This window comes from Hypanus sabinus, chromosome 4 (assembly GCF_030144855.1).
Source record: "Hypanus sabinus isolate sHypSab1 chromosome 4, sHypSab1.hap1, whole genome shotgun sequence".
NCBI classification, from domain to species: Eukaryota; Metazoa; Chordata; class Chondrichthyes; order Myliobatiformes; family Dasyatidae; genus Hypanus; species Hypanus sabinus.
Genome location: NC_082709.1, coordinates 10,688,304 through 10,713,571, shown reverse-complemented (window position 1 = coordinate 10,713,571; position 25,268 = coordinate 10,688,304). Strand labels below are relative to the sequence as shown.

General features: G+C 39.8%; 1 protein-coding gene across 3 annotated transcripts in view; it reads left to right on the top strand.

The window, feature by feature from the left end:
- nostrin (nitric oxide synthase trafficking) overlaps positions 1-25,257 on the top strand; it is a 53,876-nt gene extending 28,619 nt beyond the window's left edge. The window contains exons 3-15 of one of the 3 annotated variants that reach the window (XM_059966391.1): positions 2,096-2,158; positions 5,895-5,976; positions 6,094-6,177; positions 6,691-6,789; positions 8,126-8,251; positions 14,398-14,496; positions 14,634-14,759; positions 18,714-18,822; positions 18,918-19,006; positions 20,315-20,440; positions 22,577-22,799; positions 24,433-24,525; positions 24,726-25,257. In XM_059966391.1, the coding sequence (XP_059822374.1) occupies positions 2,096-2,158; positions 5,895-5,976; positions 6,094-6,177; positions 6,691-6,789; positions 8,126-8,251; positions 14,398-14,496; positions 14,634-14,759; positions 18,714-18,822; positions 18,918-19,006; positions 20,315-20,440; positions 22,577-22,799; positions 24,433-24,525; positions 24,726-24,859 (1,453 nt within the window). In that variant the 3' untranslated portion in view covers positions 24,860-25,257. The remainder of the gene's footprint in view (positions 1-2,095; positions 2,159-5,894; positions 5,977-6,093; positions 6,178-6,690; positions 6,790-8,125; positions 8,252-14,397; positions 14,497-14,633; positions 14,760-18,713; positions 18,823-18,917; positions 19,007-20,314; positions 20,441-22,576; positions 22,800-24,432; positions 24,526-24,725) is intronic. The other 2 variants (XM_059966389.1, XM_059966390.1) reach the window with 2 other exon arrangements.
- The last annotated feature ends 11 nt before the right edge of the window (positions 25,258-25,268 follow it).

The following is a 25,268-nucleotide window of genomic DNA, read 5'->3' as shown; positions in this document are numbered from 1 at the left end:
CTGGGGTCTCTCCTTCTTTCACAGACACCATCCCTTCTGAAATAAATATCTCACGCCCCTCTTGTACTCCATCTACCTTTGCCTTCCTTGTTGATTTGCTGATTGACTCAATACACCCTGTAGGGACAGCTGTTTTCCCTTTTCCTGTCTCCTTCTACGGAGCAAAGCACTTAGATGCAGTATGACCAACCTTTCCACAATTATAACAGGTCAAGCCGGGAACCTTCCTGCCAGCCTGCTTGTCCTCCTCCTTACGTTTACCACTAGCTCCCGGCTTATTCTCTACCTTAGCCGGTGGACTTTTTTTTACCGTCCCTACTGCCTTTCTGGTAACTCTTATTTGAGGAAAACTTTGTCTTGTGGGTTAGGGCATATTCATCTGCGAACCTGGAAAATTCCGTTATAGACTTATTCATCTGGTGTGAACACACCCTTGGATACATAATACTTAGCTATTTCTTTCTGTATATCCACCTTTCTCATCGACGATTTCACCTCTGGGAGATCTAATCGCTTCACAATATTCATCAATTCAGTCTTCCTGGCAACCTCTAATGCCCCCGCAGTCGGGTCTTTTTAAAAAATTTGACAACGTCCATCTCTGCTGGTTTCCCGTCTGGTTACCCATGCAACCAGATCAAATAATGGACTTATAGCCCGATTCACTGGCCCCCCAAATTGGTATCAAATCCCGGACGAGCTCCCAATTTGTTATGTACCCTGTAACTGGGTGTCTTATCAGCAAAAATAGAAGTATCCGTTGGAGTCTGGTACTATTAACTAAACAGTGTTTATTAGTAAAATATACAAATCAATATCAACAATGCAAATATACAGATAATACACGTTAGCAATACTAAACCTAAAAGTGTGGGTATAATAATAATCAATAATAAACAAGCTCTATGGACGTCTAGGGGATAATGAATGGTCATATGTGGATATAAAGTTCAGTTCAGTTCATACTGGCTGAGGTAGTTGTTGGTCGATGTGTTGTAATTGTTGGAGAGAGAGAGAGAGTGAGCAAACAGTAACAGCCAGTCAAACCTTCCTTTACGATCTTGATCCGTCGATGTGTTGTTGTGGCCATTCAGGTATGACCCCTCTGTCCTTCAGCTAGACAGTTCTTCTATGGTGGACTCATCACCCAGCCAAGGGTGGACACACACACAAGCCCCCACCGGCCTCGCTATAAACACTGAGTTCAAATTGGCCGATCCTTCGTTCAGTCTCTGATGCCCCCACACCTTCTCGTCGGTTCCAACACTTAAGCAGTGCTCACTAGTGTGTCTCCTGGTGCATCTCTTGGTGTGTCTGAGGGGTGTCTCCCCAGACCTCACTTTTATCCCTACTCACAGGGTCTCAGGTGTCAATCAGTTTTGAATGGCTTAGTCCATCAAACCAACCCACTCTGGCTGTCCACTGAGGAATTTTAATGAACAGAATAGTACCAAGTAAACAGCCCTCTCCGGAGCCATAAATCTTTCAGGAGTCATAATATGGTGGAACAACGAGTCTCTTCCTCCCTGTGTTATATCTCCCTTATCTGAAGCAAATGTTCCAGTCACAGTATGTTTTTGTTCCATCTCTTTCTCTCTCTCTCTCTCATTAGCAGCCTGGCAACAGTAACGGTTTGTAATTCTCCCAGGGGAGGGGGACAAGGGCAACCCTGTACCCTTCTGCCCATCAGAGTTGTTCATCCTTCGTAACACTTCCATAATCTTCATGTACCAAATAATGGCCAGATGTCAATTGAGATTCAAGGAATTGTGTCTCGGCTGGGAATTAATGACGTTTGAAGGGAAAGGGATATAACATTGTAGAGAAAAGTTGGCAATATTACTATCTCCATAGAACCTAATACCCTTTGGGCAAAACAGTCCAGTAATTTTCAGTTTTTGAAATTTCAGTAGAAATTCAGTAAACTGGCAGAATTTCAGTGAAACGCACTTGTTAATACAAAAGTCTCAGCCCTCGTCTTTCACTAGAAATTCCAATTGTACTGGAATATCATCCAAAGAGTTTGTTAATTAAGTACAATCACATTATGATTATTATGGAAACTGTTCTTGATCCTTTAACTTTCCTTTTGCAGCTCCATTTTTAAAGGATGGAATTGTATTGCTCAAGAAATGTCATACACTGCAGATCTGCACACGTGAGTTTAACGTGGGTCTCTGGTGGTCTGGGGGGATAGTCTGCTTCGTCTGGGGGGGGGGGTGTCATCGTACTCTTCATTTTTCTTACTTTTTCTAGTTCTGATGAAAACTCATCGACCTAAAATTATAAACACAAGTGATAACTACAGATGCTGGAAATCCAAAGGCACACACACAAAATGCTGGAGGAACTCAGCAGGTCAGGCAGCATCTATGAATAAACAGTTGGAGTTCCAAGTCAAGACCCTTCTTCGGGACTGGAAAGAAAGGGGGGAAATGCCAGAATAAAAAGATGGGGGAGGGGAAGGAGGATAACTAAAAGATGATAGGCAAAGCCAGGTGGGAAAGAACGGTAAAGGGTTGGAGAGGAAGGAATCTGATAGGAGAGGAGAATAGACCATATGAGAAAGGGAAGGTGGAGGGGGACCTAGGGGGAAGTGATAGGCAGGTGAGAAGAGATGAGCAGGCAGAGTGGAGAATATAGTGGGGGGGGGGGGTGGAATTTTTTTAACTGTAAGGAGAAATCGATATTTATGCCATCAGGTTTGGAGGCTATCCAGAAGGTGGATAGCTCGTCCACCCCGAAGGTGGCCTCCTCTTGACACAGGACAGGGCCATGGACCAATGTGTCCATAATGGGATCAGAATTGAAATGTTTTGCCACCAGAAAGTTCTGTTTTTGGTGAATGACGTGGAGACGCTCGATAAAATGGCCCCTGAATTTACGACTTGGAGGAGGCTGCATCGAGAACATCAGACACAGTAGACAACCCTAGCAGATTCGCAGGTGAAGTATTGCCTCACCTGTTTGGGGCCCTGAATGACCTGAAATATTAGCTTTGTTTCTTTCTTTACAGTTTGTTGATTATTATGAATAACTTCTGCTTTAACTTTGTATTTCCACCAGAAAATTACTTTGTTTTTCATTTTTATCAATATGTTTTAACCATTGCTTTGAAGTTATCATTACATAATAGATCATCATCACAATGTCATTTTGTGCCGTGTCGTGTGACATGGGCAATCATAGATTTGGCCGTGATTGTTCTTAGCAAACTTTCCTTCATCTGGACGGTGCCTTTACAAGACTGGTGACCTCAGCCATTATCAATTCTCTTCAGGAATCATCTGCCTGGTGTCAGTGGTCTCATAACCAGGACCTGTGATCTGCACCAGCTTTTTGTACAACCACCCACCACTGACTCCCATGGCTTCATGTGACCCTGATCGGGCAGGGGGGAGGGGCTAAGTAGGTGCTACACCTTGCCCAAGGGTGACTTGCAGGCGAGTGGAGGGAAGGAGCTCCTTACACCTCCTTTGGTAGAGATGTATTTCTCTTCCCCCCCCCCCTCCCCCTACTGACTTGAGTAATCTGCTGAAAATCAGACCAGTGTTTAGAGACTACAGGAGTTGAAATTAGTCCTTGGTGCATTGTGGGACATACTATGCTTCCAAAATGTCATCATTGAAATCAAAGGAATTGGCCTTCAAAAGTGGGACATGCCATTATTCTGTCACCCATTTAGTAATAAAGGTAATCAACAATGAATGTTTCTCCCCTTGCAGTGCAGTATCAGTGAAATTTCAAGCAGTTTGGAAATGCTTTTGAGAAACATTGATCTGGTGCAGTGTTTCCTTTCTCCACAAGGTGGCAGATTTGGGCTAAAATCAGGATCTTTGTCAATTTATACCATCCTCATTCTACTTTTCATTTAGACAGTCTGAAGAATTCCTTGTAATTTTGAAAGCTTTGTTATCTCAAACACTTATCCCTTCAGTTGTATTGATGGATTTTTTTTGGTCGAGGAAATATCTACTGAAGTTTCTTTGAGTATAACAGTATACAGATGCTGTTTTCATTGTTTTGCTTCCAGTGCAGCTGAAGTGGTTTATTTTCAGCAACTTGTGCATCGTGGAGTGTCTAGCAGATCCAGCCCAACACTAGCCTCCAGTCCCCAGTCAAACATTGGATTGTTCCTTGCTCTAAGACCTGTGGCATCGATATGTTCTGGGCCTGGACTTGCCATCAAGTTCCAGCCTGCAACCAACTTTTCCAAATCCACCTGGCATTTGGATCAATCAGACATCACTCTCGGTGTAGATGGACAGACTCTGAAATTCCTCCACTGTGACTTTTTTCCACTTTGCACACCTTGACTCCTTCTCAACCATGTCTTGACCTCTCTCCAACCATTTCTGCTCAAATGTGATCCATCAAGATCCATCCAATATCTGTCTCATAAATTTCTACTGTGAGTGTATCGTTGATATTGCTGTCTGTTTTGCTTGAAACCCTTCACTGTAAGCTTTATAACTTCATTGCTGTTTCATTTCTAAATATAGAGTCAAGCCACAGTCCCATTTGGGGTAGGCAGAATCAAGTCAATTCATGAACAATGAGAATAGAGAACTTGGAAGATTTGAGAATAACTGAATGAATGATGAAAAGGCTACAGTTTCAAACATGGCAGTCTATTTGAGATTTCATTCTACTCTTGATGTAAAAGGTTGAACCTTGCATTTCCTCATGCGTTGACTTCCATCTTGTCGCGCATCAGCTTTAATTACAAAGCAAATTTCACACAAACCTGTTCAATTACTTTGTCAAAAACATTGAGAACTCATCGAAAAGCTTTCAGAAATCCAAGTGCACTATGTCCACTGGATTCCCTGAAATCTATTCTAGAACTCAGACAGATTAGTGAAACCTGGCTTTCCCTTCATAACTGCATGCAGATTCTACACTATACTAATAATCTTTTCAAGATACACACACAAAACGCTGGAGGAACTCAGCAGGTCAAGCAGCATCTATAGAACTGAATAAACAGTTGACGTTTCAGGTTGAGAACCTTCTTCTTTTCAAGGACCCTTTATAACCATCATAGTAGGGTCCTGGGTGGCGGTTTGGAGATACGCCTCCACCAAAGGAGCTGTAAGGTGCCCCTTCCCTCCGCTAGCTTGCAGGGTCACCCTTAGGAAGGGTGTAGCACCTGCTTAGCTCCATGGGAGCAGGTGTGGATGGTGTGTGAACGGCTGGTGCATGCATATCACAAATCCTGGTTATGCGACTACTGACGCCAGGCAATCTCTGAAGGGTATTGATAATGGCTGTGGTCGCCTGACTTGTAAAGACACTGCCTAGAAGAAGGCAATGGCAAACCACCTCTGTAGAAAAATTTGCCATGAACAATCATTGAAAGACCATGATTGCCCACATTTTATGGTACCGCACATAATTATAATGATGAGTAGGTTCCAGCATTTGCCCTCCCATTGGCCTTAGACTAATAGGTTGGTAGTTCCATGATTTTTCTCTCTCTCCTTCTTAAATAGTGTGGTCACATTTGCTGCCTTCCAGTCCAGAGGGATATTCAAGATCCTGCAGAAACTTGGACATTTTAACCAGAGCAACTCTCATCTCCAAATCTTTCAAAAAATGCTTCCTACTTTCATTCCTACATTACTTTTCCAATTATAAAATTATACATTTTTAATATTTTAAAAATGCTTTTTTCCCCATTACCTAAACATCTCTACTTGTGGTTCAGCTTTGGCCTTTCTGGAAGCACTCTTAAAATGCTTGTTGAGAAAAATATGTTCCAGCTGCTGCGTTTCATATATTAAAAAGTAAGCAAAGTAAAACTAGTCATGTGACATTGGTCATTGAAGTCAAGATGATTTTATCTGACAAATCAAATCAAGTTTAATTGCTTTTCTTATTATTTAATCTAGGACATTAGCCAGTGCCATTCAGGAGGAAGCTGTCAGACCCATTTCCAAAATGTTGGATGAGCATTCTAAAAGAAGGAAGTCAGTATGTATTTCCTTTTCCTACAGATTGAACGTATGTCTCTTTATCTTTTTTTGGTGTTGAGTTATTTGTTTCTAATTTGAAGTTTGCATTAATTTCTCAATGTTTTGTCCACTTTTGAACTTCGAACTTTCACATCAGTTGGATAATACAGTTGAAAAGTCCTCAAAGCTTGTTACAGGCAACTGGAATCAACAGATTCAGGTACAATTTATCATTTTAACATTTGTCTCAAAGATGCCCATCTTGCATGAAACATGGCACAAAATCATTTGGAAATTAATTCTACTAGCATGATTGTTTTTTAACATACAATTATTTATTTATTCAGATACAACATAGTATAAGCCCTTTGAGCTGTGCCACCCAGCAGTCCCGATTTGACACAAGCCTAATCACAGGACAATTTACAATGACCAATTAACCTACCAGTTGGTAGGTCTTTTGATTGTGGGAGGAGAACTGCTTGCAGGCAGTGACGGGAATTGAACCTGGGTACCTGGCACTGTAAAGCTTTGTGCCAGCCGCTATGCTACTGTGCCACCCCTGTATTGTTAAGCATAATTTGGAAACTGTGTATTCTGAGAATAATGATTCTTAAAAAAAAAATACCCATTTTCTTGCTTTATCAAATGTTGTCATCGGGGACAGACAGCCTTGTGCATTCACCACTTTATAATTCCAAGTATAATTAGTTGGAATGTTACCACATTACAGTGCAAGAAGAAAGTGATGGGACTTACCAAAGACCGTGAAGCCATATTTCGTGCTGTGGAAAACAACAAGCAAATAGTATCTGAAAAGGAGAAAAATAAGGTTTTTGGTTCTTATATTTAAAGTAATTCAGCACCATCTTGCTGTTTTCTTTTTAATGACATCCAATATAATTAAAATAATTTTATTTAAATGATTTACTTAACTTTATTGTTTGGTTATAGGTCTTTAGCATTGTAAGTTTCTGTGGCTAGAAATGGGATTGTTTGGCTCCTGATTATTGTAATTTATATATCGAAATGGTATGCATTAAAATATAGAACAGTATTTCACTGCATCTGTATAAGGAATTCAAGAACTGATATTATACCTTTAGGTGCTGGTCCCGTAAAACCTGATTGTCCATTCAATATCTTCACTGGGAGAAAAATATCGACCTTTCCCATCTTCATTCCTTATTTGTGCAGTATGTTAGAAATTGAATTTATAGGGAATTGACTATGTTATGCAGAGCTCAGTCAGAATTGGGTTTAATATATAGAATATAATACGTTAAATTAAATAAGTAGTGCAAAAAAGTAGGGAAGAAGTGTTCTTCAGTTCAGTCTCTATCAGAAATCTGATGGCAGAGGGGAAGGAGCTGTTGCTGAATCATTGAGTGTTTGCCTTCAGGCTCCTGTGCCACCTCCTTGATGGTAGCAATGAGACGAAAACATGTCCTGGGTGATGGGGGTTGTGGGGTCCTTAATGTTGGATGCCACCTTTTTGAGGCATCACTTCTTGGAAATGTCCTGATTGTTGGGGAGGCTAGTGCCCAATATGGAGCTGAGTTTACAACTTTCTGCAGCTTATTTCAATCCTGTGCAGTGCCCCCACACCTCCCCCTATACCAGACGATGATGCAGCCAGTTTGAATGTTCTCCATGGTACATCTGTAGAAATTTGAAAGTATTTGGTGACATACTAAATCTCCTCAAACTACTAATGAAATATGGCTTCTGCCATGCCTTCTTTTGTAACTGTGTCGATATGTTGGGCCCAGGACAGATCCTCAGAGGAAATTGCTCAGTCTTTCCACTTCTGATCCCTCCATGGGGACTGGTTTGTGTTCCCTTGACTTGCCCTTTCTGAAGCCCACAGTCATTTCTTAGATCTTGATGATGTTGAGTGCATGGTTGTTGTTGCAACACCACTCAACTAGCTGATGTATCTTGCTCCTGTACGCCCACAGTGTCTGTGTAGATGTGTATGATGAGAGTCAATCAAATTGTGAGTTAAATGTGTTATATTTTCTTAGATAACTATTCATTGAACTTTAAAATGTAAATACGATATTTACAGTTTGTGAATTGATGCGGGGTAAAGATATTTTTGTTACATGTTGGAGTGATTCTATTTATGCTATCAAATGTTTGCTGCTAATGGTTCAATTCTGCAGCTGCAAAAGAAGCTGAAAAAATCAACGGAGATGCTGTCAAAAGTAGACCAACAATATTATGATCTGAACAGAGCAGGTGAAGACATCAGGTTGAAATGGGAATCTGTGTTTGAACAGTCTTACCAGGCAAGTAATAAGCGTCTTCAAAAAAAACTGTTGAAAAGATTGCATGATCAATACAAAAACATTAATCAGGAACTTAAAGAAATTTAGGAAGTAAACAAACTCCTACAAAGTATTAATGGTTACCTATTCATTTCCTAACAATTTCAATGGAAACTGTATTTTCATTTAGTTCTACTCACCAATGTAATTATTAATCACGAGGGACTCTAATTATCACCTAAGCCAGGTAAACTCTATAAGCATTAGTAATACTGTAAAGACCATAAGATGTAGGAGCAGAATTTCCACCATTTCATTATGGCTGATCCATTTTCCCGCTCAGCCCCTATTTCCTGCCTTCTCCCTGTATCCCTTTATGCCCTGACTGACTAACCAAGAATCTACCAACCACTGCCTTAAACGTATCCAGTCATTTGGCCTCCTCAGCCACCTGGGCAAACAAATTCCTGAGATTCACCACTTTCTGGCTAAAGAAATTCCTCCTCATCTCTGTTCTAAAAGGGCACCCCTCTATTCTGGGTTCTCTGGTTTTAGACTCTCCCACCATAGGAAACATCCTCTCCACATCCAGTCTATCGAGGCCTTTCAACATTTGATAGGTTTCAATGAGGTCACCCCTCATTCTTCTGAATTCCAGTGAGTACAGGCCCAGAGTCATCAAGTTTTTCTCATAAGATAAGCCTTTCATCCTGGAAAAAGAATTTTGGGATATAGTATACATTTCTCTGACATTAAATGTACCTATTGAAACTTATTGAATCGTTTTCATGAACCTCCTTTAAAACCTTTCCAATATCAGCACATCCTTCCTTAGGTAATGGGTCCAAAACTGCTCACAATACTCCAAGTGAGGCCTCACCAGTGCTTTATAAAGTCTCAGCATTACATCCTTGTTATGATGGACAAATTCACAGAATGTAGTAGAGATGGTTTTCAAGATCATTATATAATAAAATTTACATCAAGATTGTGGGTGATCTAATTCAATTCAAAGCTAAGACCTTAAAGCAAACCACAAAGGTACGAGGCATGAATTGGTTTGGTAGATTGGGAAGCTACAATAAAACCGATAAAGGTAAGTAAATAATGTTAAACATTTAAAGAATGAATACATAGTCTATGACTGACAGATACATCTGCAAAAGTCTTCGGCACATATCCTGTATATAATTAGGATGCCGAAGACTTTTACGCAGTACTGTCAACATGGAGTAAAGACGTTCAATAATCAGTGAGCGGGAAGAGCGGCTAAGTATAACATATCCACATTTACTAGGAGGATGGCAGGGAAGATGCAGAAAGGCTTCTTGTGGTTATTGATGAAACGTGGTAGATGGAACATTACGGGAGGAAAGAGTGTGAGGATATCAACTTTGTCAGGAAAACAAATGGAAAAGCAAAAGATTTATTTTTGGTAAGAGAGATTGAAATCTTAAGGTACCTGGATAGACCTGGCCAAATGTAAACCATTGGCCATACAAATGCACAAACCACAGGTGCACTAAACAAGTTGGAATGTATGTAGTGTGTTGCCCTTTATGCAAGAGGAATTGAATGCAAAAGGAAAAGAATCTTAACTAAATTTTGCTAGAAATTGCATCTGTAATATTAGGTACACCTGATATAGTTAAGGAAAGAAAATTGACAGAGCTTTGAGGGGCACCATAAAGATTCATCGGATTTATACAAGCAAACTGGGTTAATATGTTCTATCATTCAAAATGAGGCTGATCTCATTTGAAATGAGCAATATTGTTACACAGCTTGACGCTGGACAAGCAAAGATTATGTGATTAGCTCAGATGTGTTGCCAATCTCAAAACAGGAAGTTGGTCATTCAGGACTGAGTTTCCTCATCTAGAGCAGGCTTCCCAACCTGGGTCCCTTGCTAAATGGTATTCGTCCATGGCATAAAGAAAAAAAGATTGGGAACCCTTGGTCTAGGATGTAACCAATCTTTAAATTTCTGCACCGAAGGAATTGTAGAGGCTCAGTTGCTGAGTATATTCACTACGGAGATGGATAGGCTTCTGGATATTGAAGGAATTGAGGGATATGGTTTAAGTGTAGGAAAGTGCTGCAGAGGCCTTTCTGAATGACGGAGTTGGTACAAGTTACAGCAGTGTAGAGGTTAGCACAACACTTTACAGTACGGGCAACCCAGATTCAATCACTGCTGCTGCCTGTAGGGAGTCTGTATCTTCTCCCCACGACTAAGGTGGGTTTCCACCCACAGTCCAAAGACACGCTGTTTAGTAGGTTAAATGGTCATTGTAACTTGTTCCGCGATTAGGCGAGCATTAAATTGGGGATTTGCTGGGCAGTGTGGCTCCAAGGGATGGAAGGGCCTATTCTGTGCTGTGTATCTATCAATCAATCAATCAATAAAGAAATGAAATGAGCTTTTGGCCTTAAGGCCATCCAAGTTTACACTCTGCAGTCAGAAAGTGAAGCAGTGAACATATCAACACATTTCTCTTTTTCGGATTATTGAATATGGAAGATATTCCAGAAGCAATATTTCCCGTCAGATACTAAAGGCTTTTAGATGGGTCACCATAGTTGTTTCCCAAGCTGTTTAGAAGACATAAATGGATTAAGGTCCACCCCCACCCCCGATGTCTTTCTTTTGTCACAAAATGAAATTGATTAACTCCAAAGGGATTATTTGATTTAATTAGACCATACCAGCCAAAGCAGCTTACACATGGGAGCGGCTGTCGTGGATTCTTCCTCAATTTTTTTTACTTCAAGGCGTAAACCTCTGCTGGTAATGCCTCTGAATTTAAAAAAGACGTAATAGACTCTGCCTTGTTAGGTGGAATTTCTGCCCTACAGGCTTGTTGAAGCCTGAATAATCTCTAGGCTTTGCATTATACAAGACTTTCAGTATACAATTGGTGATTGATAAGTTCATGCCCCAAGGTAGAAGGAGTCAATTTTAGAAAACCTAGCATATTTATTTTTCAACATAGTCCCCTACATTGACACACTTAGTCTAGTGGTCATGGAGCATATGGATCTTGGACTTCCAGAAAGTGTCCACAGATGGGTTATACAGCTCCCGTTACATATACATGCAGTTCAACTCTTTGAGTGATTATGCAGAAAGTTTGATTAATAACTCATCTCCTTCTAACTTAGGCCACAAACTTATCAATCACCCCTGATGCGTTATTAACTTCAAACTTTCTGCATAATCACTCAGAGTTGAACTGCACGTGCATGTAAAGAGAGCTGTATAACTCATCTCATCTCCACGAACTATCAACCACCCCTTGTACGAGGAATTGCAAATGTGCCTGTTGTTAACATTGAATGTTCCTGCTTCTGACATGGTGGTTGTTAGAAACCACTTTTTAAATACTTTTTGTAAGACGAATTAATGTAAAACTAAAGTTGTAGTTTAAACATTTGGACTCCTTAACAAACTTGTGTACTTTTCAGTAAGTGGTAGTTTGTCCCCACTCACTGGCAGAAAGCAGCATAGCAGTTAAAGGATCACCTTTCTCATTTTTCATTGGCTAAGTACATTACCTGCATGATGTAACCGGGCAATTATTGGTTTATTTTATCTAAGGAATTTCTCTTACCTTGATTATGAAGGTGATGGATTTTTCATAGGCGCAATCTTTCATTTTTATCTTCAGCTTGTGACTGCTTTTCATTCATCTTTGCTTTGTTTCCCAACTCTTTATTTAGTTTGCTTAGTTTTTGTATGTTTGTTCGTACTTTTAAAATAAACAATGGTTAATAATTTAAGACTGCTTGCCATTCTTGACTCCTGCATCAGAAAATAAACAGAGATCTTACATGGGAGAAGATCATTGATAAAACCAGAACTCGGTAGTACCCAGAGAGGAACCGTCAGATTTGTTTGGATCAGTGAGGGCTGAGTGAGCAGGGTCATTCTTCTTTCTGTTAGGCAGTGGAGTGTTTATTACGCTTAGCTTTACCAAGGGCTGTTAAAAGCTACACTCAATGAAATGCTGCCTTGTCCTCAACAGTAATCTCTCCCATCTTCTAAGATCCAATTCTGTTGCACAAATTTGAAGCAGGACTTTGAGACCTGGGACAGAGTGGTCCCAGTGGAACCCAGTCTGAGAAACAATCTGCAGGTTATTGAGGGGAAAGTATTACTTTTTAACACTGATTGTGATCCATTCCAGGTGCTACACATTACCCAAAAGTGACCGGCAGACTAGCAGAGGAAAGGAGCACTTTACACCTTTACTAGAGACATTTCTCCACCCCACGTTCCCATGTTATTGCTTTGCACCTTTTTAATGAATTATCAAACATAATTATGAATTATGTTTCCTATGTTGAGGGATTCTAAGACCAGAAGACACAGCCTCAGATAGCAGAACGTCCATTCAGAACGGAGAAGAGGAGGAATTTCTTTAGCCAGAGAGCGGTGAATCTGTGGAATTCATTGCTGCAAGTAACTGTGGAGGCCAAGTCATGAGATATATTTAAGCCAGAGGTTGATAGGTTCTTGATTAGTCAGGGCTTGAAGCGATACTGGGAGAAAGCAGGAGACTGGTGCTGAGAGGAAAATGGATCAGCCATGATGAAATGGCAGAGCAGACTCAATGGGCTAATTGCCTAATTTTGCTCCTATATCATATGGTCTTATGGTGTTAATGGTCGCAAACACTTCAGCCATGACCTTTGTACGTGTGTTTGATTCCACCATCATTGAGGATGATAGTTCTTAGAGAAAATTGTGCACATTGGCTCACTACTTGTATAAGTATTTCAGAGCTGGTATTGTAATGATGTTGTGTAGACTCTACTGCTCTGTAAGAAATGTACAGTATACTCCCATAATCAAAAGTGATCTTGATAAAATACTGTTTATTGAGCAGTAATAATTGACGGGGACAGTCAAGATATCTGCCCTAGTCTCTTTGGAATCATGCCATGGGATCATTCTCGTCCACCCAAGTGGACGAATAACGCCTTTGTTTAACATCTCAGGAAAGATGACACATTTGAAATAAGGCCGTAAGACTTAGGCCATTCTGCCCATTGAGTCTACTCTGCCATTCTATCATTGCTTAGTTATTATCCCTCTCAATCTTATTCTCCTGCTTTCTCCCCGTAACCTTTGACGACGTAACCAAGAAACTATCAACCTCTGTTTTAAATGCACCCAATGACTTGGCCTCCACAGCCACCTGTGGCAACAAATTCCACAGATTCACCACCTTCTGGAGAAATAAGTTCCTCTTAATTTCGATCCTAAAGGATGTACTATTCTGAGGCTGTGCCCTCGGGTTCTAGACTTTCCCACTACGGGAAACATTCTCGCCACATCCACTCTATGTAGGCCTTTCAGTATTCGATAGGTTGCCCTCATTCTTCTAAGCTCCAGTGAGTACAGGCACAGAATCATCAAACATTCTCCTTATCTTAACCCTTTCATTTCTGGGATCATTCTTGTGAACCCCCTCTGGACCCTCTCCAATGCCAGCACATCCTTTCTTAGATAAGGGGCCCAAAACTGCTCGCAATACTCCAAGTACAGTCTGACCAATGTCTTATAAAGCTTCAGCATTACACTGTTGCTTTTATATTCTAGGCCTCTCAAAATGAATGCACTCAATGTCAGCCTACTCTTCCAGTCTGTGGGGCTTTAATCCACAACCTTGTCATTCAGAGGCAAGAGCACTATCAATTCAAAGTACATTTATTATCAATGCATGTATGCCGTATACTACCCTGAGATTCTTCTACCCCACAGGCATGAAACAAACTGTGGAACCGATTCAAAGAAAAACATCAACCTTTCCATCCCCTATATGCAAAATAAAAACACATCATGCAAACAGCAACAAAAAAAGAGTGAAAAACACAATATCAAAAGAGTCCAGACATACTCAGTTCAGTTCAGTGTTTGTTATCGGCAGGCCGTCCCAATTCAAATTGAAGTCACAGGCAAACAAAGAAAGGACAGCAGATACCTTTTCCCCAGAAAAATTAATGAACTCAAAATGTTTGCATTATAATTGGTTGTTTCATTGTCACTGGCTTTTCTTCAGATTTATTTAATCAAGTGAATTTAGATTTTTCCATGCTGGTGTAGAGGATTTTAACATGCCACACAGATCTAAGAATTGTTATTTTCTTCTTCCTAACAGGTAATCCATGATTTGGAAAAAGAGAAAATAAAACTCCTGTCTAATATCTTAAATAAATACAGCCAGCATATCAATTGCTTTGGAAGAACACTAATAGAAGTAAGGGTAGTATAATAAACTATTAAAGTTAATTACTGGAATTAGAGGGAAAACTGTAGTTGAGCAATATTAAGTAAGCAGTTTTGAAATCTTGATGTATTTCTGTGAAGATAAATCATATTTTTGTTGTCATACAGCGTCAAATGCAAATTCATCAAGTTGTACAAAACGTCAGTGTTGATGAGGATATTCAGTCATTGTTGGATAATGCATCCATTTTATCAGATGAGAACAAAATAGGATTTCTGCTGACAGATTATTATGTAAGTATTACTGTGTTATTCAGTATTAGCATATATTTCACCATTTTACACTACCTGCATTATGAATGTAAAAAATTAATGAAATAATTGAAGGAAAGTATCCTGTTATCCTGGACACTAAATAAACCAAAGCTGTTTGGTGGATATGAGTCCCAAGTTATGGAATTCCTCACATCAACCACTTGTCGGTTCCAGGATGAACCTCATTACACCATTTGGTATCCCCGGAAGTTATTATTTGGCTGTGGAGGCCAGATTATTGAGTATATTTAAAGCAGATGTTGATAGGTTCCTAATTAATAAGCGTCAAAGATGATGGGGAGAAGGCTCTCAGTGCTATCATCTGCTCACAAGTAACCAGTAAGCTTCAATACCTCAAGTGCGACTGGATCCTCTACTTCCTCACTTCAGTTCAGATCGACACCTCCACGATCTCTGCCAGCACAGGTGCATCATGAGCCTGTGTGCTTAGCTCTCTGCTCTGCTCACTCTACACTTCTGACTGTGAGACTAAGCACAGCTCCAGTGTCAGATTTGAGTCTGCTGATGACACCACTGTCATTGGCTGAATCGAAGGTGGCGAATCAGCATATAGAAATGAGTTTCGAAATCTGGCCGAGTGGTGCCATAACCATAACCTTTCACTCAATGTCAGCAAACCAGCCAGTCCTCACTGGTGGGGGAAGAGACAGAGGACTTGTCCTGGGTTGTGCATGTAAGTGCCTTACAAAATAAGCACCTCTACTTTTGAAGAAGTTTGTGAAGAGTCAGCGTATCTTAAAAATTTGACAAACTTCTATAGAAGTGGAGAGTATATTGATTGGCTACATTATAGCTTGGTATGGAAACACCAATGGCAATGAATGGAAGAGTAGTTTATACTGCCCGGTTCATCACAGGTGAATCCCTCCCCAGAATTGAGCATATTCACGTGGAGTGCTATTGCAGAACACCCCCCTCTTCTCTCTTCTCACTGCTGCCATCAGGAAGCAGTTACAGGAGCCTCAGGACCCGCACCACCAGGTTCAGTAAGTTATTACCCTTCAGCCATCAGGCTTTTGAACTAAAGGGGATAACTTCACTCAGCAACAACCTACGGGCTTACTTTTGAGGACTCTAATTCATGTTCTTGATATTTATTGCTTATTTGTTTATGGTTATCTTTTTATTTTGCATTTATACAGGTTGTTGTCCTTTGCACATTGGTTGATGTCCGTCCTTTAAGGGGTGGTCTTTCATTGATTTTATTGTGTTTCTTGTATTTACTGTGTATACACAGACAAAAATGAATCTCAGTGAGGCATATGGTGACAAATATGTACTTTGACAATAAATTTACTTTGAATTTTGAAGGCATGAGAATGGGGTGAGGGGTATAATAAATCAGCCATAATGGAATGGCTGAGCAGATTTGATGGGCTGAATGGCCTAATTCTGCCCCTAAGTTTTATAGTCTTGGGATCTATAGTTGGCCATTCTGGGATAGTATAAGAGATGAGTCTCAGTCTCAACATGGCATTTGGGGAATTTAAATTCAAGTAAGTATGCTGAATTTAAAACTAATATTGGTAATCATAATCTCATAACTATCCAGTTATTATTTTTAAAATAGCTATTGGGTTCATTAAGATTCCCCTTCTTGCCCAGTCTCCTGTATACAACTAGTATATGACTCCTGAACACTGCAATGGGGTTTACTCTTCATTTTCTCAGTTCAAAAGTAATTTAGGATGGACTAATTTAGGCTGGCCCTGCTGTTCATGTTCTGAAAAGTAGAATACTTTTCTGAAGAAAAGGAAATTATTACTTCAAAGTTCAAAAGTAAATTTATTATCAAAGTACATTTATCACCATATACAACCCTGAGATCTGTTTTCTTGCAGGCATACTAAATAAATCCAATAACCATAATTAATGATCATTAATGGAGAATGTGTGGAGCAGGTTAAGACCTACAAGTATCTGGGAGTGCAGTTAGACGAGAAGCTAGACTGGACTGCCAACACAGGTGCCCTGTGCAGGAAAGCACAGAGTCGACTGTACTTCCTCAGAAGGCTGGCGTCATTCAATGTTAGTAGTGAGATGCTGAAGATGTTCTATCGGTCAGTTGTGAAGAGCGCCCTCTTCTTTGTGGTGGCGTGCTGGGGAGGCAGCATTAAGAAGAGGGACGCCTCACGTCTTAATAAGCTGGTAAGGAAGGCGGGCTCTGTCATGGGCACAGAACTGGAGAGTATGACATCGGTGGCAGAGCGGAGGGCGCTGAGTAGGCTACGGTCAATCATGGAAAACCCTGAACATCCTCTGCACAGCACCATCCAGAGACAGAGAAGCAGCTTCAGCGGCAGGTTGATGTCAATGCAATGCTCCTCAGACAGGATGAAGAGATCATTACTCCCCAACGCCATTTGGCTCTACAATTCAACCACCAGGGGCAAGACATGTTAAAGTGCCAGGGTTAGGACTGAGCTTAAGTTACCACTCAATGCACTTTCGTAAACTATTTAAGAACTTTTTAAAAACTATTTATTAATGCTTTTTGGGAGGGTGATTTTAGATCCATACCATATTTATACTGAGTTAAATACTGTAGGTAATTAGTTTTGCTACAATAAGTGTAGGGGACACTGGAAAAATGTTTGAATTTCCCCTTGGGGATGAATAAAGTATCTATCTATCTATCTAAAAGAATCAATTAAAGACCATGCCAACAGGAACAACCAGGATGCAAAAAAAACAATCTGCAAATACAAAAAGAAAAAATTAATAAATAAGCAATAAATATTGAGAACATGAGATGAAGAGTCCTTGGAAGTGAGTCCATAGGTTGTGGGAACAGTTCAGTGAAGTTATCCCCTCTGGTTCAGTAGACTGCAGGTTGAGGGGTAGTAACTGTTCATAAACCTGGTAGTATGAGTCCTGAGGCTTCTGCACCACCTTCCTGATGGCAAAAGCAAAAAGAGAGCTTGGCCAGGGTGGTGGGGGTCCCTGATGGTGCTGCTTTCCTGCAACAACACTCTTTGTAGATGTGCTCAATGGTTAAGAGGGCTTTACCCAAGATGGACTGAGCCGTATCCACTACTTTTTGTAGGGATTTCTATTCAAGGCCATTGGTGTTTCCCTACCAGGCTGTGTCTGCATTCTATGTTATTTTGATTTCAAAAACTACAATCTGAACGTCAATCACAGTATAATTGGTGGTTTAAGGAAATACAGCCTGATAATACAAAATGGATTACGAGTCTGTTTCTTTCCTACATTACAAAAATGACTATAGTTACTTGAAGAGAGTTTAATGGGATGATGGAAAGAGGATGGATGTAAATATAACATTTTCTCAAAATGCAGTGCCTCTGCTTCCTTAGGTGTCTACAGATTCAGCATGATATCTGAAACTTTGACAAACTTGTATAGAGTTGTAGTGGTGAGTATATTGACAGCCTAATATAAAATCGCCAATGCCTTTTGAACAAAAGGTAGTGATTTGGCCCAGTATGTCACAAGTAAAGCCCTCCCAACCATTGAGCACATCTACATGAAACTCTGTCGCAGGAAAGCAACATCCATCATCAGAGATCCTCACCAACGAAGTCGCGCTCTCTTCTCACTACTGCCATCAGGTAGAAAGTACAGGAGCCTCAGGTTCAAGAACAATTACTTACCCCACAGCCATCACCCTCTTGAATAAATGGGGATAACTACACTCACTTGCCCCATCATTGAAATGTTCCCACAACCAATAATCCAACTTCAGGTACTCTTTATCCCATGTTCTCGTTATTTATTTACATTTGCATTTGCAGAGTTTGTCTTCTCCACTCTGGATAATCTTTCTTTGATCCTGTTATAGTTACTAGTTACATTTGCAGAGTATAATCACAGGAAAATGAATCTCAGGGTTCTATCCGGTGACATATATGTACTACAATAATAAAATCTACTGATCCTTAAAAATAGGAGGAAGATGGTAGGAACAGTATGGATGAGGGGAGGAGGAAGACTGGACTATCGCTGAAAATCCAAAGGCTTCAAGAGGACATAGACAAAATAAAGAAGGGCCAACAAGGTTGCAATGACCCTGATTTTCCTCTGAAATTGCACAATTTGTATTAGAATAAACAATTTCTGAAACAAAGGATATTTATTCTGGACACTTTACAGGTTTAGAGAAGATGGTTAGAACAAGTTTCAGAAATCCATCATTTTCAGATTCAAAACCTGATGAAGCAACTGCGTCAATGAGAGATGAGGTATTAATTCTACCGATATTTGATAGAAAATGGTATGATAAATGAAAGAGCTATAAGAAAACAGATTAAAGAGTTACAATAATTAATATCACCACAGATTAATTAGATAAATGGTACTTGTTTGTAAACAAATCCATTGTAGTTATAAATATGAAAGTCATTTTTCTTGTTGAATTTAGATCAGTTTTATTTTTTGGTTACATTTACCTGATATGCAATATGTAGATTCTGAATCTGCCTCTACAGCCACTGGAGGACCCACCGATAGACAATCCCTTAGGAAAACTCTTTACTCAACTCGAGTGATCCTTAAGAATTGTGAAATAGATTATCTATTCATACTCTGTAAGACTGATCATTAACCACAATTAAATGAAAATAACAAATCCAGTATATAGATCTGCTATCTAAAACTAAACCTAGACTCCAAATGGAAGCAGTGTGAGAGTTTCTCCAGAATAGCTTATTTGTTCCAGTGTCACTGAGCTCTTAACTTGTACTTTCACATCCAGCGGCATTGTGGGTGTGAAAAGAAACTGCCTTGTACTGCTATTTGTCACTGTGGGAATGATGCTAAGGTTTATAGTAATAGAAAGGTACAGCATAGAAACAAGCCCTTGAGCCCATCTAGTCCATGACAAAACCTTTAAACCTGCTCCCATCGATCTGTATTGGGTCCATACCCCTACCATCCACACTTCGCTTAAATGTTGAAATCAAGCTAGCATGCACCACTTGCACTGGAAGCTTATTCCTCACTCTCTCAACCCTGTGAGTGAAGGTTTCCCCTCATGTTCCCTTTAAACTTTCACCCTTAACCCATGACCTCTGGTTGAAGCCCCCCCCCCAAACAACCTTAGTGGGAAAGCCTGCTTGCATTTACTCTATCTCTACCCCTCAATTTTGTACAACTCTATCATATCTCACCTCAGTCTTCTACATTCCAAGAAATGAAGTCCTAACCTATTCAATCCTCCCTTATTACTCAGGTCCTCCAGACCTGACAACATTCTTGTATGTTTTCCCAGTACTCATGCAACATTATTTACATCTTTCCTGTAGGTAGGTGACCAAAACTGCACATAATACTCCAAATTAGGCCCAATCATTTTTTTATACAACTTCATAATATCCCATCTCCATGTGCTATTATTGCACATTTATCTGTTCAAGAATGTAATTAAATTAAAATATAATCGATATCATAAGTGAGTTTCTTACAAGATTAGTGACCTAAACATAAAATATTGTGCCCACATTATATATTTATATTTTTTGATTGGACTGTATTTTAATTTCTACCTGTAGTCATCACTGAAACTAACACTGTTGGAAGTAAATCTCTACAAACTTACATCGTCTATGGCAGAACTAGAAGGAAATTCCAAGCCTTTTCATCCACTGAGTGATAACATCACTAACTGGAAAGATAAGGTTAGTTCTTGTTCAAATTAACAGCACAACTGTCACAATACAAGTAGCAGCTGTTGGTGCGGGTGGGGCGTGTGGAAGGAACAAAGTTTCAGGTCAAGGCCCTGCGCCAGGACTTGGGTGGAGAGGAACGATGGCCAATATAGCGAGAAGGCAGCGAAGAGTGAGACAGAAGGGGTGGGGAAAAGGTGGAGTCTGGAGATAGATGAAGGTGGGTAATAGGTGAAAGCAGGCAAGGGAAAATAAGAAAAAGGCAGGTTGCACATGGAGCCAAGTGGGGAGGGTGAAGACAGTAACAGAGGCTGCAGGGTGACAAGCAGGGACCCAAAGGTTACAAGTGCGGGGGGGGGTGCGAGGGTGTGGGTGGAGGTTGTTAAAACATGGAAAGAAAGGGTTACATAATATTGAACACCTCTATGTTCGTAATAGTGGGTTGTAGACTACATTGGGCAGATGGGAGTTGGGCCTCCCAGTGGCAGTGAAAAAGGAAAGGTCACTATGGGAGTTGAAATGGCATGCACCAGGGAACTCAGGATGGTCATTAGAGTGCAAGTACTCTGCAAACTGGTTACTTGATAACGTCAAGGTAGAGTGTGCTTTAAGAATGCAGTAGATGAGATTGGGAGATGCATGTGAATCTTTGCCTCACCTGGAAGGGCTGGTTAGAACCTTGGATGATGAAGAGGAACAAGCGTTGCACCTCCTGTAGTTGCAGGCAAACGTGCATGGGATCAGGAGGATTGGGAGAGCATCGTCTCTGCAAGTGCTAAGTTGTTGGGAAGGGAAGTAGTTTAGTCACGCTAAGACCAGTAGAAAGTATCTTGGTGTTGGGTCAATAAAGGCCTTTGTTAGGCACTCAAAACCATGCCTGGATTCTTAGATATATTTCAATTAAGTATAGTGGTATTGGGGTGCAGATATGTCTCTACTAAAGGAGGTGTAAGGTGCTCCTTCCCTCCACTAGCCTGCAGATCACTCTTGGGCAAGGTGCAGCAGTTGCTTAGTTCTCTGATCAGGGTCACGTGAAGCCATGGGAACAGGTGGTGGACGGGCATTTGAGCAGCTGATGCATATCACAAGTCCTCACACCACTGACACCAAACAATCTCAGTAGAGGATTGATAATAGCTAGGGTATCCATCTTAAGACACTCTCCAGAAGTAAACAATGGCAAAGTACTTATGCAGAAAAATTTGCCAAGTACAATCCCAATTGCTTACATCATTCGACATGGCACACAATGATGAGAATGACTTCATCTTCTCAATGTATGCTATAAGACCAATCAGTCTGTAGCAGTGGTGGAGGCAGATACAATAGGGTCTTTTAAGAGACTCCTGGATAGGTACATGGAACTTAGAAAAATAGAGGGCTATGGGTAACTCTAGGTAATTTCTAAAGTAAGTACATGTTCAGCACAGCATTGTGGGCTGAAGGGCCGGTATTGTGCTCTAGGTTTTCTATTTTTCTATAACAACAATGATCGTAGACCACAGTAATGGGTGCAACTACAAGACAAACAGTATTAGTTGAGAATGGTATTTTAAACATATTAAAGTTCAATTCAAAGATATAATTTCCATAGAGTACAGTGAATGTTTACCATCCTGATTTCCAGGATGTGGGATTATCCCAAGTGTAGATTTAAGTATGTGAGGTGATCTGGTAGAAACTCCCCTGCAGGATTTGGTAGATTAGGTATTAGGATGATGTTTAGTCTGGCTGTAGTGTCCAGAACCAGGGTGGTGAATCTTTAGAAATCTGCATACAGGAGCCTGTTTAAGAGAGATTTTTGGATATTAAAGGAAACAAGGGACATGTACAGGAAAGTGGTATTGAGATAATGAATGAACCATGACCTTACTGAATTTTTAAGAGGCTTTTAGATAGGCACATGGAGCTTAGTAAAATAGAGGGCTATAGGTAAGCCCAGTAATTTCTAAGGTAGTGACATGTTCGGCACAACTTTGTGGGCCAATGGGCAGTATTGTGCTGTAGGTTTTCTATGTTTCCATGAATGGTGGAGTGTTCAATTGCCTATTCCTATTATTATTAGATTGGTAGATTTTCTTTTTAATCCAATCTATTGAGTTACAAATAGTGACATTGCTTGTGTTAATGATTAAATTATTTTGGCAGGAATATTATCACAGTTTGGTGCAGATATCACGTCCTGTGAAAATGAAAACTATACATCAGAGGAGCCTGACAGACACTATATTTTTGGATAACAGTAACGATCACCATGGACCCGACCCCCAGCAAATATCTGAACCTATATATGCGAATCAGACAATTAATTCACATCATACAAAAATAAGGACCAAACAATCGGAAACAACTGCAGGATCAGCTGACTATGGTAATTTGGATGAACAAGTTCATTTTGGGGGGAAATTGTCTTTTTAATCCATGGAGGTGTGTTATTTGGTTTCTAATGTGACAAGAATGCAAGGAAAACTAACCAAATTATTAAATTTGATTCTTAACAATTCTCTTTGCTTTTGCTATAGGTTATGTATTTACATTTTCAATTTTTAAGGCATACAAATAGCTATTGCTTTCAGTGACATTTGAAACTTATAAAGTATTAGCAATGAAATAATATGGTCTAATATTTTTACCCTTAGATTTTCCAATCTTAGTTTGTTCTTCTAGGGCAAGGGTTCCCAACTGTTTTTATACCACAGACTAATAACATTAAACAAGAGATCTATAACCCCAGGATGGGAACCCCTGTTCGAGGGTAAAGGGAGAAGATTGGAAAATATAAACCTACTAATTAAATTCTCCTCTTGTAGGGATTTTAGCAACATAGATAACTGCTTTAGGAACTAATTACCAGACAATTAGAACATTTAGATACACAGTCTGTTATGAGTAAAAAAGGAGTCACAAACTTGTGACAGCCATCTGAAAATAGCTGGCAATTATTTTCAAGAAAATGGCATGTTTTAAAAAAAAAACACACTTTAAAAATACATTTATAAGTATACATAAATAAATCTTAGGAAAAAGTGACATCATAAAATTGAATCATCTGTGCAGAAACAGTGTTACAAAATTTTATGGGTTGCCATGCAGAGAAAAATAGAGGCAATTGGAACATTCATTTACTAGCTTCAATGTACAAATATCAAATGTATAGGTCAGTAAAAAATACGGTAACTTTTCCATTTGCACCTAGTCGTTGGCTTAGAATCATAGTCAGTCATAGAAAGTTACAGCTCCGCTGCCCATCTAGTCCATGCCCAACCATTTCAACTGCTTACTCCCATTGACCTGCATCCCATAGCCCTCAATACCCCTACCATCCATGTACCTATCCAAACTTCTCAAACATTGAAATTGAGCTAGCGTGTATCACTTGTGCAGGCAGCCTGTTTCACACACTCGCCACCTTCTTGAGTTTCTCATGTTCCCCTTCAACTTTTCACCTTTCACCATTAACCCATGACCTCTGGTTATAGTCCTACCCAACTTCAGTGGAAAAAGCTTATTTGTATTTACCCTATCTATACTGCTTATAATTTTGTATACCTTTTTCAGATCTCCTTTTAATCTTCTATGTTCCTTAAGTTTTCTCTGTACTCTTTCAAATTTATTTCCATCTTTCCTGTAGTTAGGTGACCAAAACTGTACATAATACTCCAAATTAGGCCTCACCAATGTTATATACAACTTCAACATAACATTCCATTCTTCTTCTGGTTAAGGGGAAAAATAAGATGGGTTCACAAACAAGAAAAACTGCAGATGCTGGAAATCCAAGCAACACAAGCCTAATTGCTGGAGGAATTCAGCGCACGAGTCAGTATCTATGGAAAAAGAGTATAGCCGGCATTTCATGCCGAGACCCTTCAGCAGGACTGAAGCTGAGATGGGTTGCTGGGCAGTGCAGCTCGAAGGGCTGTATCTCATTAAATAAAATAGACATTGCTGGGTTTGCTGGACAAGATCAAAAAGCTCTAAAGCTCTGTTTTGTGTTCTTAAAGCTACAGTTGATAATCCTGGTCAAGAGATTGGAACCTGCAAGGCTCTGTATGATTATGAAGCTGCTAGAGATGATGAACTTAACATGCAACAAGGTGAGTTAATAGCTAGGGTTGAAGAGAGTTTTTGTAATCTTGTTGCACGATGATAATTACTGACATTAGATGTACTGTAGGATTGAGAAATCGGAACTGAACAGGGGCATTGTATATGGTGTAAGTAGACAGCAATAATTATGACTCTGACAGATCAGATGCCTTGAGTACATATTATGACTATGTACTTTTTCCTCTAGGCGATATACTTATTATTTACAAGAAAGATGTGACCGGATGGTGGATTGGTAGCTTGCGAGGAAAAAAGGGCATTTTTCCAGCTACTTATGTGGAGGAATTGCCGCAAAAGGAAAAAGGCACATCAGAAGCATAAAGGAGTAGGGACTTATGTCATTGCCTATCTGGCTGAAAACAGGATGGTATGACAAAATGCACTGGACCTTGAAGAATTAGAAATACTATAATGTGGATTTCTAACACATTTAAAGATAACACTAATTTCCTGTTTTGGACACATCTTTTATATTGTCATACTATATCAACAGATTTTAAAAGGTTAGAATTTATCAAGAAAACTTTATCCTTTTGTGACCCTTGGATATTGTACAAATCGGAGGCGAGTGTGATTCAAAGGGCAATTAGGAGACAAGGTGAGTAACACCTGAATCAGGTTGAAAGATTTTAACTGGGAATCATGAATCTAGTGTCAAATCAATTACAGGAAAAATATTAAATGTAAAAGATCGGATTTAAGAAAGAAGGTTGTAAAAAGTAAAAAAAAC